Below are 16,487 nucleotides of genomic sequence, written 5' to 3' on the forward strand. Positions count from 1 at the left end.
CAACTCACTCCAGTATTCTTGCCTGGGAAATCCCATGGACAAAGGACTCTGGCAGGTTACAGTCCATGGGGAAGCAGAGTCAGACATGACTTATAGACTCAACAATGACAATACCCAGTGTGAAGACTGTTAATACACTTATTCAAAAATACAGCAATTCTTGGAAATTTTCTGGTGGTCCCGCGGTTGAGACTTGGTGCTTTCACTGCCAGGCTCACAAGCATTGCCATGCAGCCAAAAAAAAAATCCCCCCCACCCCCAAATCCTTCACAATACCGAGTTACTTCATTCCTTTGATTAAAAATCCAATTAGAATCATTCAAACATTTAAAATCAACTTAATATGGGTTTAGCAATATAACTTGCATAATATGCTTTAACATAATAACATAGATACAACTTAATATAGGTTTTACAATCTACAAAAAACTCAGAGCCAAATAAATTAAACTTGAAGTTATGAATTAATTCACTTTGCAAATGCACAACTAGGGGTTTTCTTTTGCTATAAATGTTAAGTTAGTAACACAATGCTTTCTTCCTAGTGTCTGAACTTGAATGGGTCATTTGAAAAGCAAAGAAAAAGACAGGAGGCACATCTGTGAAGAAGCGGTGGAGACTGGCTGATTTAAAAAGGGAAGAGCTTCTATCTCGAGTTGTCATGGAGTATTAAGTGGCTATGATCATTCTTGCCCTAAAATTCTCCATCAGTCCAAATGGGATCCATATGCCACAGATACCAACTTGCAGCTAAAACAGGGGAGCTGCTCCTGCTGCAGGCACATTTCCTGAGTTCTGGAAGGTGCTGAAAGGAGGTGTGTGTGCCAGAGGGCAGGGAGGGCAAAATGCTGGATTGAGTCCTTGCCCAGCAGCCCCAGGATCTGAGTACATTGACTCCTCCCTCATGCCTCATGACCCTCTTCTAAGATATGGGGGTGACCTTCCCGGTTATAATATTTAGAGGAAACAAGAGATGTCAAAAGACATTGCATACACAGGAAGAAACACCTCTTAAGTTCTTACATAACTCTCCCACTCAAGTTAGGCTATCTTTGAGTGGCTTCTTCCTCCAAAGGCTATCTCAACCTGCAATGCAGCCTTCCAAATAGAAAGATGGCAAATGACACGCCCCTGGTACACCGTAAGGCCAGTGAAAGTGTTAGTCACTGGTCATGTCCCACTCTTTGTGACTTCATGGATTATAGCCCACCAGGCTCCTCTGTCCGTGGGATTTCTGAGGCAAGAATACTGGAATGGGTTGCCATTTCCTTCTCCAGGGGATCTTCCCCACCCAGGGATGGAACCTGGGTCTCTTGCATTGCAGGCTGATTCTTTACGGTATGAGCCACCTGGGCGCTTCAGGATAAGACCAAGATTGGAAATATTTGGATAGGGGAAAAAATGTGAAAATCTCACATAAAGATAGGATAAAGTGGAAAAGGAACTAGACTTTCAGGTGGAAGACCCCACTGGATTTGTTGGATCATTTAACTATATAGTCACCTTGGGCAAAGCATCTAACTCTGTTTCCTACCCTGGAAAGTGGTGATAAGGAAGCACTCATCCCAGGGGTTTGCTAGGAGTAGGAAATTTAATTCGTGTGGAGGCACTTTATTCAAATGCAAAGCACATCTGGTGCCAGGTCCAAACGCCCGCCTCTGCTTCTCTTATCCCCTGCACAGGTATGTTCCTCTGTCCTTCCTCCTCATCCTATCATGGTGGGCTTATCTTCCAGCTGGGATTGGTTGTCCTCTAAATTTAACTCCATTCACCTTTCCCTGGCAATTGTGGAGGAGGGTTGGGTATCCGCATTTAGTCCTTCCAAGGGCAAGGGCTGACAATGGGACCGAATCTTTGGTTGCTCAGCTGGGCACTACGCTCCTGTGGTTAACAGTTTCCCAGTCTAAACCCGCCCTGATCACTGAGCATGCCCAGAGCTCCTTCTCGAGCTGCCAAACGATGGGCATCGTTTCTGCAGGGTTTTGCCACTGTGGAGAGAGGGGCGGGGCTGTAATCAACCCTGGGCAGGGACTGAGACGTGGAAAAGACACAGGGAATAGAAGTAAGCAATGAAGGGTCCTGGGAGGCCGTGTTACTGGCCTGATGTACTGGCGTTACATCAAAATGCCCCCTGGATGCCCACTAATCCCATGGCTGAGGCTGATCTACCCGTGCATACACACCACGTCCCCATACACCTTTCCGCTGCTTGGCCTCACACAATTCAAGGCAACCATCACAGCCGCGCCCCACATGCTGATCCTGCCCTGGACGCGCGCGCACTAGCGCCCAGGCACGCGGCTTCTGGCAGCCTAGGAAACCCCGCAGCTCTGGCGCAGTGCGCTACAGGGGCTGTGGAATGAGGCGGGGTGCCAGTGGCCCTGGGTAGGGCTGGAGATTTGGCGGGGTGGGCTTCCATGTGTATCTTTCCCCCTTTGGCAGGAGGGAGGGGCGGAAGATATCAAAGGAAGACCATCTGCCGGACCCTTCTTGGCGCAGTGGCGCAGCGACGGTACACGGCGCCGCGACGGTACACGGCGCCCTCGGCCAATACCGCGCACCCGCATCTCCTCTCACTATACCCTTAAGTTGCCGCGCTGGGCTGTACCTGCCAACTCCTCGCCTTGCTACACTTGCACAGATTGTAGATCTATTTCCTGTCTCTACACCCACCCACTTCGTATTTGCTACGCCCCTCTGTATCTCTCCCTGCCATGATGCGCCCCACCACCACCACGGTGGGAGCAGTAAGTGAGAATCTCGTTTCAATTTCTGCTCCCAGTGTTCCACCACGGCCGGTGGTTAGACCGAAGCTCTAGTGTCCCCGCGCCTCTTACGGTCCCCCCTTTCCGCGCGGCCTGCGCGATCTCTTCTCCAACCCCAGTGCCGCCCCTCCTTCTCTCCCCCGCCCCTCCACCATGGGTGTCCTGGCGCCCGCCAGCGTGTGCCACTTTCCCCACCCATCAGCTCACACCCGGGGCAGGGGTAGGGAGCCCTCCCCACGGTGGGCACTCGTCGTGGGCCCACCTCCGCAATGCGGTGAGGAAGAGGCGCCTGGGCCGGGCAGGTCCGGGAGACGGGCGCGGGGACCAGGGACTGCGCCCTACGATCTTCGTCCCCGCGTGCCCTGCCGGGTACTCACCGTGGCGCCCAGAGCGGTCAGCGGGCCCTCCGCTGCGCATCCATTAGCCGGTGGTCTGGCAGCTTCACTTCCGGAGCGAGGCCCTCCCTGGCCTCCCCGGCTCCTCGCTCCCCTCCCCGGCGCGCCGCGCCCCGCCTCCGCCCCGCCCGCGCCTCGCTCCTCCCGCAGCTGCCGGGAACTGGCAGCCTCTCCGCTCTCGCTGCCGCAGCGGCCACCCGCCCAGACCCAACTTTGCTGCTCGCTGGAGCTGGAGGGGGGCGTGGGCAGGGAGGGGAGATAGCGGGGTCAGGGGGAGGGACCGTGAGGGGTGGGTCGCTCGCTCGCCAGCCCTCCTTCCTTTTTGTACACCTTGCGGTAGGCAGAGAGCGGCAGCCGCGGCCGCAGCCGGGGCAGGGGGTTTGTGTCTAGAGACAGGCAGACGTAGGGACTGGCAGACGGACGGACGAACGGCAAGAACCCTCCCCGAGCCCCCACGCCATGGCTGAGAGGAAGCAATCCGGGAAGGCGGCAGAGGACGAAGAGGTCCCTGCCTTTTTTAAAAACCTGGGCTCAGGCAGCCCCAAGCCTCGGCAGAAATTCTGTGGCATGTTCTGCCCGGTGGAGGGGTCCTCGGAGAACAAGACCATCGACTTCGACTCGTTGACGGTGGGCCGGGGCTCGGGGCAGGTGGTGGCCCAGCAGCGGGACGTCGCACACTTGGGCCCCGACCCGCAGACGCCCTACTCCCGGCAGGGCCGGCGCGCCGGCGGGGAGCCATCTGTTGAATCCAGCAGGAAGGTGGAGATTCGGCGGGCCTCGGGCAAGGAAGCTCTGCAGAACATCAACGACCAGGTTGGTATGGGTGGTGGTGGGGGGGCGGGGGAGCGATGTTGGAGACCGAGAATAGGGCGTGGGGATCGCCCCTCCCTCGCCCCCTTCCAGCTCGGCGGAGAACCGAGGATCCCAGGGTAACCCACAGTCCTGCCCCGCCTCGAATATCGCTTCTTGCAGGTGCACACACACCCCACCCTGCCCGACCCCTCTCTGTGCTCGGGCTCGGTGGTGGGCGGCCGTGCGTCCACAAAGGCTGCCCGCGCCTCCCTGGGCCTGGGAGGTGGAGGATGGGGGGTAAAGGATGGGCCTATCCCCGACTGGGGAGGGGGTAGCATGGTTGGAGGGGGAGGGGACTGGCCGGGTTTCCATTCTTCTTCAGTCCTCCCGGGTGGCTTCCGATTGCAGCTGTGGCTGGATGCCCCACCCTTTTTGATGCAGCTCCGAGCATGCAGTGGAGGGTTTTCGCGGGGGCCGGCGGGCTCCCCCGGGGTCGGGAAGGGCGGGGGCCTCGACGGCCGCTCCCCGCCGCGCCCTGCGCGCTCTCCCAGCGCCGCTCCTGGGCGCCCTCGGCGCTCGAGTCCCGAGCTCGAGGTCAGGACCATGGCCAGCGCCTTCCCGGACCGCAAGGGAGACTATCTCATCACCCTGACTCCTGTTCGCAGCGAGAGAAGAACCCAGGAGGCAGTGGAGTCACGCGAGGAGACCGCGACTCTCCTAAATAGCCCATGTGGAGAACAGAGTTCCGCTAAGTATCTGAGCAAGGGCGTCTCAGAGCGCTCCCCCACACCCCGCCACTATTTGGGAGGGCTTTGGGGATGGGGACTAAGTGGATTATAGTCAAAGGGTAAAAGAAAAGAGAAAAGCCCTCACATTTTGAATAGATTGTCATCGATGAATTAGACGCTCCCCACCCCATACTGTGTTAAATGAGGAAACAAAGAAGACCAATTTGGTAAACCGAATTTCAGAAAATGTCATCTCTGGGAAATAAGTACAGTGTGCATTTTGTCTTTGCATACCACATGTGCTTTCCTTTATCAGGGTGACCTTCATACTTGTACAATTTTTTTCTCTCAGCCTTAATGTCTCAAGTGATAAATTATAGTATGAAAGGTTTCAACTCTTGTTTGCTGTTTGTCTCCCATGCCCATTGGTGAAGATGAGAAATCAGTCAACAATCGATTATTTATTAACAACCTATTGTGTGTGGGTAGGGTGGAGATTAGCTATAAAAAGTTCAAGGTGAGTTCTTCTTAAAGATCTTCCAGAGTCGTTGGGAGTGCTCCAGACAAATCCACTGAGTGATAAGCATTTATCTGGCACTCAGGTTGTAGGCTGACAGTGAACTCATCAGAGAACAACTAAAGGTTGATGGCAATAGTCTGAACATGTTCCTGTTTCCTGATATGGCATAGAGTTTTGCAGCTTTTGACTTATACAGGACAAGTTCTAGGAGAGAGAAACCTCTTGCTGTCACTTTTTAATGACAATTAGTTACTTAACTGATTCTTCCTTGCCCAGCTCGGTTCTCTGATTTATGATTTTATGGCAGGGGATAACTGCCAGCCCTGTATCACTATGGGTCAGTCAGAAGAGCTTAATCCAAGAACTTGTGTTATTCCAGGGGATCAGACAATTGAAGTACATGTTTCTAATAATGCGACTTACACTGAAAGCTGAGGAATGTGAAATACACTGGGTGAGGACTAGACCCTGATTATATGGTATCATGGTTGTGTAATCACCTCATCTTCTTAGTTGTGATGGAGATTCTTGTGTCCTAAAGGGAGCAGAAAAAATGCCTTGAGATAAGGAAGAGATCATTAAAAAAAATGGCAGATCAGAGGGTTGAAAGTGGCCATCTTGATAAATATGGCAGTGAATTAAAACTCAAGTTTGAAAGGCAAAGTTTCGCTGGGTTGAATAACACATCTCTTTTCCTGCCCATTTAGAAGCTTGGGTATTAGATCATCACAGCTACTTATTTGAACACTCTCTGAATTTCATAGAAATTCTAAATTGTAAACCTAGGGCACATGGAGGGGGTGATTTGAAGAGGAAATTCTTAACCAATACCCCAGGCAGTTTTAGCCTCTGCAAACCACATTTGCTGTAGGTATTCAGTTACTAGTAACAGGGTGTTCTGGCTTGATCTTTTAGCAGCCTTCCTTGAATTTTCATTTTCAATGTTGCTGTATCACATAACGGCCGTTCCTGTGGGAATTTTTTTCATTCATGACTAAGAGCATTTACCAGGATCAGTGTTTGATGATTTCTTATCTATACAAGAGAGAAAAAGGGGTTGGGACACACACATACACATACAGCAGTAATGCTTATTTCCAAAAGTATGGTTGGACCCACCACTTTGATGGAATTGAGTAGCCATTACTCAGTTTTCAGATAATGAGCAAGGTAACTGCCAGCATCCCAGGGCATTCTTATCTCATGCCCTGGAACAGAGAGAGGTAGCAAAGAACTAGAATGAGTGGATCCTGGGGCTCCTCTGAACCTGTATCCTCCTCTGAACCTGTATTTTTATGTATCCTTATTGTACGATCCAAAGTGACTTTGTCCACTTTTTGCTCTAGCGGGTTCTGCTGTTTTTCTAGTAAGGCTTCCTTAGCCCAGATGCCATGTGGTTTGTGGGAGATGAGGGGAGGTTGAGTGTTTGCAATTGCGTTTGCAGGCGTGAGCAGGTTGACAGCAGAAAGCAATGGGTGTGGCTTGGTTTGGGTTGGTAGATTGTGGTAAAAGGAAAATGCTGGTGTAATGAATGTGAATGAGGAAGGCTATCTCATTACTCTCTTTTTCCTTTGTGTCCTTGGGGACGTTCACCTTGGGCTGCAGTGAGGTTAAATAGATCACCACCCATGAAGGAGTCTGAGCCTCTTAAACAGAGCATAATTCTCCCTGCCGGTGCCCAGGGTTTCCCGAGCCTCTTCCTTTCCTCTTAGGATTCCTTTTCTTTCCACTCAGACACAGTTTAGCCAGAACCAACTGTTCAGCCAGGGCTTTCAGGGTCTTTTCCCAGTAGCAAACAACCTACATAGATTAGAGTACTAGAGTGTTAGGTAGTGATTCTCCACTTCCGTGGGAAGGTGCCAGTGAGTGGACTAAACAATAGCATGCTGAACGACAAAATCTCCAAGTCTGTATAATGATTTCCGATATTCCCTTCCATTCTGTGTCCCCATCCCTTCTCCCCGTGTTAATTATCTTCCCAGCCCTGAGTGCCCAGTAATTCTGCTGCCTTCAACACCATCCCTTGATGGTGCTTTTTCTAGATCTTTCTCCAAAAGCAACGAGTTCTGAAACCACTCCCTCCTCCTTTGCCCCCCTCCTTCTCCCATTCAAAATCTCTTCCTTGTATTAATCTTAGCTGGAAAGAAATCCCAAGGATTGAAGGCATCCATCTCTTATGTAACCGATACACAAGTTGTCCCCAGAGATATTTGTTTGATAATAGATTAGCCTGTTCAACAGAATAGATGTCTAGTTAGTGGGTTGTGTGGTAGAGATTTGGCTGGGAGCCTAGAAAAAGGGCATTAATTTGATATTTTAGAAGCCACATCATTTCAAAAGGGGAGACACAAAAATGGACATTCGTGTGTTCAGGGTGCCAAAAACCCTAAGATCCATCTGGGTTTGAAGGAGGTGGGGTACTTGGGGAGATGAAGGAAATCATTATGATCTATAATTATTGGTTACTCTTGATTTCCCAAAGTGAAAGTGAAAGTGAAGTCACTCAGTCATGTCCGACTCTTTGTGACCCCATGGACTGTAGCCTATCAGGCTCCTCTGTCCATGGGATTTTCCAGGCAAGAGTACTGGAGTGGGTTGCCATTTCCTTCTCCAGGGGATCTTCCCCACCCAGGGATTGAAACCAGGTCACCCGCATTGTAGGCAGACGCTTTACTGTCTGAGCCATGATCATATAATTAGTTAAATTTTAAAAAGTCATTGTGGTGTAATACAAATAACATACCATTTACTTTCTCAACCATTTTAAAGGGTACAGTTAAGTCATGTTAAATATATTCATACTGTCATGCAATCATCCAGAATTTTTTCATCTTGCAAAGCTGAAACTCTATGCCCATTAAACTTTGAATTCCCCATTCCCCTGACAACCACCCTCCTACTGTCTGTCTCCAGGAATTTGACTCCTCCAGGTACTTCATGTAAGTGGATTCATATAGTTTTTGTCCTTTTGTAATTGGCTGATTTCACTTAGCATCCTGCCCTCAAGTTTCATCCATGTGGTAACCTGTGATGAGGTTTCTTTCTTTTTTAAGGCTGAATGATATTCCTAGAGTTAGTTCAATTTTCACAAGTTATTGATTGAAAAATTTGTTACTCAGTGAGTGGGTCTACACTGAATTCGTTGTGAGAGGAAGTAGGAATAATAGTTGGGATGAAGTAGACTCACCCAGCCTGGGGCCCAAGGCCTGAGCAATGGAAATTCCTACCAACTAAACAGCCTCTTCCATCTTCCTTGCCCTGTAGCTTGAAGGTGGAGAGGACGATTGCTGTTCTTGAACCTCCAGTGACGATGTCTGGCCACGACCTCTTGAATGTTACATGGTTCACCAACTTGGGGGCCATGGAAGTCAGGCAGGGCAGAGGCATTTCCTACCCTTTGTAAAGACAAGGTCTTATGGGTTCTTTAGTGACACTCTCTGCTTCTTTAGGAATGAAAGGAGAGTCAGGTGATGGACTCACATGTGTACTACCACTGAATGTCCAAGCTTGAAAGAGACCTAATGATTGTCTGATCATCTCATTTTAGAGGTGGAGAATTGGATGCCCAGAAAGACAACTCTTCACCCTGTGGAACTCATGTGACAGTCCCACAGCAGGGGTGAAGACCTCTTACTGCCCAGTCCTGCTGCAGTCCTACACCAGTAAACCCTTGCTATTTAGGGCTTCCCTGATGGTCAGAGGGTAAAGAATATGCCTGCAATGCAGGATCAAACTTGGGTTTTAGCCCTGGGTTGGGAAGATACCCTGGAGAAGGGAATGGCAAAAACCTTGTTACTTATATAGCACTAAGTAACTTTGAATGTATTTGTGGGAAGAGGTGAACTTCACGTCCTATGAATCTGTCAACTTGATTGTTCCCTAGAATGTACGTTTACAGTCTAGATCCTGTATTTTTTAAAAATTTTAATTAAATTAATTTTAAAAATTTAAATTATTTTTTTATTTTTATTTTTTGGCTATGCTGCATGGCTTGTAGGATCTTATTCCCTGACTAGGGATTGAACCCATGCTCCTTGACTTTCACTATGTGATTAAAGAACATCTTAATAATTATGGTATATTGAGTTGCTTTCTATATTAATTATTATTTTCTCATTTTATCTCCAAAGAATTAACTATTGAACTGCTGCAAAAATAGTTCTGAGTAGTTCTGTTTTTTTGGTTTCTGTACTCTGTACAAATGCACTCTGAAGCCATTTACGAAAAAGACCATTGATCTGTTTTTATGAATGTGTCCTACACTGATGATATTCTTAAACACAAGACATGGCTTCAGATATCACTGGACAGAGGCCAACTCTGACTGTATGAATGACATGCTTTTCTAAGACTGGAGCAATGTGATGACAATGTGATTTTCCCACTTGATATAAATCATGAACTACAAACAAATAATGAGGGAGTCAACAGAAGCCTTGGCAGCTGTGTTGATGGGCACTTGGGTTGGTTGCATCCTGTGGCCAAGGCTGGTAGCAGAGGCCAAGAGCTGCACACAGATAGTGCCTTGAAGGGAAAGCACCTGGTCTTGAAGATGGCTTGAGGTTTGCATTTGAGACATACAAACAGCTTGCCTGGGCTCTGATTTTGATGACAGACCCAGATAAGTGCTCTTGCAAGTAGAAAGCTTGTGAAGACAAAGAGAAGACTATAAGCTTGGCTTCCTAACCCCTAGCGCAGAACTCTTTCCATTGGAGAACTGCCTCAAAATCAGAGCCCAGATAGCATTTCCTACATTATTTTTCTGTTTTTATACTCCTACCAAAAGTGAATGAGAAACATTGTTTATCAGCATCCCTGATATCACTGGGCATTATAGCTCCTATAGATATTTCCAAAATTTATAGATGACAAGCGGTATACTGCTTTTTACAGATTTTCCTACTAATATATTCATATTTTAAACTCTTATTTGTAAAAAATTATATATTAAAATCGATACATTTTAAAATTGCTTATTACACATTATTTCCTAGTTTGCATCTAGTTTTCTTTTACTGCCTTTATTTTTTGACATCCAAATTTAACTTTTACATAGTTAAGTCAGTTCATCTTTTTTAACATGTGTTTTGCCTTTCATGATTGCTTTTAATTTGGATGTCTTTTAAAATCATTTTGGGTTTTGTGTTTATTTATATTTAAATCTGGCAATTAATTTTTGTCTATAACTTGAAGTAGGGTATAACCTAATTTTCCAAATAGTCAGTTGTCCAAAAGGCATTTTTTTGAATGATATTTCTCCACTTATTTTTTATATACTCAACTTTTCATATATCTCTGCATGTTTTTGGCCTTCCTACTCTGTTTCATTGATTTGTGTTTCTAATTTCATAAGATTCAAAACCACTTTAGTTACTATAACTTTTTAAAAATTGAGGTATAGTTGATTTACAATATTATATTAGTTTCAGGTGTACAACATAGTGATTCAAAATTTTATAGTTATTATAAAATACTGACTTCATTCCCTGCAACATTTTAATATCCTTACTTTTCTTCATTTTTTCCATGAAAGATAGTTTCAGTATAGAAACCCGATATGATTTTACCAGAATTATGGTAAACTTAAATATTGAATTATAATTTATAATGAATATAAATAAATCATATTTATTTTTAAGATAGTAAGCCTTTCTACCTCAGCTCACAGTATGTATTTCCATTTTTCAGATATTTCGTTCTATTCATCTGAAATTTTTTCTTACATTATTCCCAGTTGTTTTGTTGCTATTGTGTGTGAGTGGGAAATTTCCCCACTATATATTGTGATTTGCTTTCTGGTGACTCTTGAGCTCATAATACATAGAGCATTTATTCATTTGGCTGCACCGGGCCTTAGCTGTGGCACACAGGGTCTTCACTGCAGCACGGGGGCTTCTCTAGTTGTGGCACATGGGCTCCAGAGGGAGGGCTCAGTAGTTGTGGTGCTTGGACTTAGTTGCCCTGTGGCATGTGGGATCTTCCTGGACCATGGATCGAACCCACATCCCCTGCATTGGAAGGCAGATTCTTAACCACTGGACTACCAGGGAAGTCCTGAGTTTTATGTTAATTCATAATAGATTGCTTTATTGAACTCACTCTGGGTTCTGATAGTTTTCAATTGATTCTCTTGGGACTGTTTAATTATTTAATATTGCTTTTATGTCTTTTTCCCCCAATGCCTTTATTTATTATTTCTCTTCCTGGTCTGATTACATTGCTTGAACAAGAGGTATGTTGGGCAGAGGTGGTTTTGTTAATGTTTCCTGTGTGATTTCTGACTTTAATGGGAGGTTGAGTGAATTGGGTTTATTACTTGTTGCAGTTAGAAAAACCACATACCATAGGGAGCTGTAGGGTGTCTGTAGGAGGTGAGAGATTTGGGCTGTGGTGGGGTGGTTTTGGGGAGAGCGCAAGGAAGTAAGCATTCCCTTTGGACTGGGTGCTGTCATAAAGTGATGACAGTTCTTTGACTAGGTATCTCAATACCCCTTATCTGTATAAGGGCAGATTAGACTGAGGACTCTGAAGAAAGCTGAGTGCCGGAGAATTGATGCTTTTGAATTGTGGTGTTGGAGAAGACTCTTGAGAGTCCTTTGGACTGCAAGGAGATCCAACCAGACCATTCTAAAGGAAATTAGTCCTGGGTGTTGATTGGAAGGACTGATGCTAAAGCTGAACCTCCAGTACTTTGGCCACCTCATGCGAAGAGTTGACTCACTGGAAAAGACTCTGATGCTGGGAGAGATTTGGAGCAGGAGGAGAAGGGGATGACAGAGGATGAGATGGCTGGATGGCATCACTGACTCAATGGACATGAGTTTGAGTGAACTCCAGGAGTTGGTGATGGACAGGGAGGCCTGGCGTGCCGGACATGACTGAGCGACTGAACTGAACTGAAAGCTGTGGTTGGTAAAGAAGCAGCAGGCACTCATGTTACTTAGGATGGGGGGATTTTGTTTGGTATTTTGTGACTTGGACAATGTTCTTATTTATTTATTTAAAAATTTTGTTGGAATACAGTTGGTTTACCATGTTGTGTCGGTTTCAGGTGTAGAGCAAACTGAATTGGTTATACATATGCACATATCCAGTCTTTTTTAGATTCTTATCCTATATAGACCATTACAGAGTATTGAGAAGTGTTCCCTGTGCTATACAGTAGGTCCTTATTAGTAATCTATTTTACATATAGTAGTGTGTATACATCAATCCTAATCTCCCAATTTATCCCTCCCCTCCCCTTTCCTCCCTGGTAGCCATAGTTTGTTTTCCACGTCTGTGACTGTATTTTTGTTTTGTAAGTTCATTTGTATAATTGTGTTTTAGATTCCACATGTACGTGGCATGATGGTATTTATCTCTCTGTCTGACTTACTTCACTAACTATGATAATCTCTAGGTCCATCTATGTTGTTGCAAATGACATTTCATTCTTTTTATTTCTTTCTTTATTTTTTAATGGAAGGATAATTGTTTTACAGAACTTTGTGGTTTTCCATCATCAACAAGAATTAGCCATAGGTATTTCATTCTTTTTTTATGGCTAATATTCCACTGTATGTAGCTACCACATCTTCTTTACCTGTTGATGGACGCTTAGGTTGCTTCCACGTCTAGGCTATTGAAAATAGTACTGCAGTGAACATCATGATGCATGTATCTTTTCAAATTATGTTTTTTTCCAGATATATGCCCAGGAGTCGGATTGCTGGGTCATATGGTAACTCTATTTTTCGTTTTCTAAGGAACCTTCCTATTGCTCTCTGGGCTTCTCTGATAAAGAAGTAACGAATCCACCTGCAATGCAGGAGATTCCTGGGACAGGAAGATCCGCTGGAGAAGGGGATAGGCTACCCACTCCAGTATTCTGGCCTGGAGAAGTCCATGGACTGTATAGTTCATGGGGTCACAAAGAGTCAGACACTACTGAGCAAATTGTACTTCACTTCACTTCACTTCATACTGCTCTCCACAGTGGCTGTACCAATTTACATTCCCACCAACAGTGTAGGAGGGTTCCCTTTTCTCCACACTCTCTCCAGCATTGATTATTTATTTGTAGACTTTTTGATGATGGCTCTCCTGACCAGTGTGAGGTGATACTTCATTGTGGTATTGATTTGCATTTCTCTGGTAATTAATGATGAAGAAAACAGTAGCAAAGATCAATGAAACTAAAAGCTGGTTCTTTGAGATGAGCAAAACAGATAAACTTTTAGCCAGAAAAGGGAGAGTGCTCAAATCAATAAAATTAGAAATGAAAAAGGAGAAGTTACAATGGACAGCATAGAAATACAAAGGATCATAAGAGACTACTACAAACAACTGTATGCCAATAAAACAGACAGCATAGAAGAGATATTCATATTTTGTTCCCTGTGATTTTCTGGAGGAGTCTTGTCTTTGTTTTTGATCCACCATGGTCACTGAGTGGCTTTCTCTGATACTGATGCTCTGTGAAATTTACATTCGACAAGAGAATGCCCAGGCCTTGCTGTGAGTGCCAGGCCAGCTCTTGGCAACCATTTTCTGTTTCTCAACATCCTGTTAAAATCAGGACTTGGTGTGATAGAGTCTATTTTGTAGTGTTTTATCTCTGTTTCTATTTTAGAGGTATCTTTCTGTCCTCCACTGAAGATGCCAAATCATTTCTTGAACTCCTCCTTTCTCCACACCAGGAAGCGCGATCTCTTATTTTTTGTCCCATAGTAATTTTTCATAAGCTCGATATTTTTCCTTTATATTTACCTTCAGTTTAGGTGAAGTCCCTTCAGAATCCATGTTTTCACTGGAGGAGGGTGTGAACGGTCTTTGGCCTCATTCCCTCACTACGTGTACTAGTGGAATCTTCTTTATTAGGCTTAGAGTTTGTGGATTGATTCAAACACCAAATCCTTGTCCAACTCCCATTTCTGGTGCCAAAGTTGCAGATTTTGGCTTTCACTGTGCAGTTACATTTCAAAAACAAATTTGGGGAAAAACTTAAGGGTTGCCAAATTTTTATGTTGCCAAAATAAGGATGCTAAAATAAACAAGCAAACAAAAGTAATCCTCCAAATAACCCCAACATGACTCTGTAGTATCATCTCACAAAATGAAGATTGTTTTAGCACCAAAACTATTAAAAGGAAAAAAACTCTAGAATTTAAACATGTGCATAATTGAGTTTTATGAAATATTAATGTATTATGCTTGTTTTTCTCATTTTGACCTAGATTTGTGAACACCCTGCCCCTCAGGCACCCTGGCATTGGCCACCAGGCCAGCATTGGTTGAGGTGGCATATCTCTTAAAATTTTTTTATTTTATATATTATTTTTATATTTATATTAGTATTTATGTACTAACAATGGTTGTATTAGTTTTCGGTGTACAGTGAGGTGATTCAGATATATATATATACATGTATCCATTGTTTTGCAAACACTTTTCCCATTTAAGTTATTACAGTTTATTGAGCAGAGTTCCCTGTGCTATACAATAGGTCCTTGTTGGTTATCTATCTTAAATACAGTGATGTGTACATGTCCATCCCAAACTCCCTAACTATCCTCCCTGACACCCTTCCCCTTGGAGAGGTGGCATATCTCTTACCTCTGCTTGTCTGGCCTTTCCCACACAGCCTCTTTCCAGAAGTGTTTATCTCCATTGGATAAAGAGACATGACCTCTCCCAGGCCAGCATGGGCAATTGTTTTAAAATGCACCTGGGATTTGTTTCAATCAAGTATGGAAAGACACACAGGTGTGGAAGTTACTGTCATGAAGCAAAGACATGTGAGGTTTTATACTCACAAATTCCTAGAAGGTGGAGACAGAACATGAAAGCAAGGTTACGTGGGGAGGCACGGGAGCAAGTCAGGAGGCAGTGAGAGTGAGGGGAGGACGTGGATAGGAGCCATTATTCTGGTTTCTGGGAAGGAACAGGCAAGGCATCATTAACAGGATTGGCTGGTTTGGATAATTATAGTCAGCTCTGACCGGAAAAGGAGATGGCACCCCACTCCAGTACTCTTGCCTGGAAAATCCCATGGACGGAGGAGCCTGGTGGGCTGCCATCTATGGGGTCGCACAGAGTTGGACACGACTGAAGCAACTTCAGTTCAGTTCAGTTCAGTCGCTCAGTCGTGTCCAACTCTCTGCAACCCCATGAATCGCAGCACGCCAGGCCTCCCTGTCCATCACCAACTCCCGGAGTTCACTCAGATTCACGTCCATCGAGTCAGTGATGCCATCCAGCCATCTCATCCTCTGTCATCCCCTTCTCCTCCTGCCCCCAATCCCTCCCAGCATCAGAGTCTTTTCCAATGAGTCAACTCTTCGCATGAGGTGGCCAAAGTATACTGGAGCTTCAGCTTTAGCATCATTCCTTCCAAAGAAATCCCAGGGTTGATCTTCAGAATGGACTGGTTGGATCTCCTTGCAGTCCAAGGGACTCTCAAGAGTCTTCTCCAGCACCACAGTTCAAAAGCATCAATTCTTCGGCGCTCAGCCTTCTTCACAGTCCAACTCTCACATCCATACATGACCACAGGAAAAACCATAGCCTTGACTAGACGGACCTTAGTCAGCAAAGTAATGTCTCTGCTTTTGAATATGCTATCTAGGTTGGTCATAACTTTTCTTCCAAGGAGTAAGCATCTTTTAATTTCATGGCTGCAGTCACCATCTGCAGTGATTCTGGAGCCCCCCAAAATAAAGTCTGACACTGTTTCCACTGCTTCCCCATCTATTTCCCATGAAGTGATGGGACCAGATGCCATGATCTTAGTGTTCTGAATGTTGAGCTTTAAGCCAACTTTTTCGCTTTCCTCTTTCACTTTCATCAAGAGGCTTTTTAGCTCCTCTTCACTTTCTGCCATAAGGGTGGTGTCATCTGCATATCTGAGGTTATTGATATTTCTCCCAGCAATCTTGATTCCAGCTTGTGTTTTTCCAGTCCAGCGTTTCTCTTGATGTACTCTGCATAGAAGTTAAATAAGCAGGGTGACAATATACAGCCTTGACGTACTCCTTTTCCTATTTGGAACCAGTCTGTTGTTCCATGTCCAGTTCTAACTGTTGCTTCCTGACCTGCATACAGATTTCTCAAGAGGCAGGTTAGGTGGTCTGGTATTCCCATCTCTTTCAGAATTTTCCACAGTTTATTGTGATCCACACAGTCAAAGGCTTTGGCATAGTCAATAAAGCAGAAATAGATGTTTTTCTGGAACTCTCTTGCTTTTTCCATGATCCAGCAGATGTTGGCAATTTGATCTCTGGTTCCTCTGCCTTTTCTAAAACCA

General features: G+C 45.2%; 2 protein-coding genes across 2 annotated transcripts in view; one reads left to right on the top strand and one right to left on the bottom strand.

The window, feature by feature from the left end:
* Positions 1 to 3,235, bottom strand: part of PNMA2 (PNMA family member 2) — a 5,960-nt gene extending 2,725 nt beyond the window's left edge. Inside the window, exon 1 of the mRNA XM_040243410.1 lies at positions 3,143 to 3,235. The gene's annotated coding sequence lies outside the window, so the exon portion shown is untranslated. The remainder of the gene's footprint in view (positions 1 to 3,142) is intronic.
* A 369-nt stretch (positions 3,236 to 3,604) lies between these two features.
* The window catches only part of DPYSL2 (dihydropyrimidinase like 2), a 121,013-nt gene continuing 108,130 nt past the window's right edge, over positions 3,605 to 16,487 (top strand). Inside the window, exon 1 of the mRNA XM_040243389.1 lies at positions 3,605 to 3,973. Within this exon, the coding sequence (XP_040099323.1) occupies positions 3,620 to 3,973 (354 nt within the window). The 5' untranslated portion in view covers positions 3,605 to 3,619. The remainder of the gene's footprint in view (positions 3,974 to 16,487) is intronic.

Source organism: Oryx dammah, unplaced genomic scaffold (assembly GCF_014754425.2).
Source record: "Oryx dammah isolate SB20612 unplaced genomic scaffold, SCBI_Odam_1.1 HiC_scaffold_1, whole genome shotgun sequence".
Classification (NCBI taxonomy): domain Eukaryota; kingdom Metazoa; phylum Chordata; class Mammalia; order Artiodactyla; family Bovidae; genus Oryx; species Oryx dammah.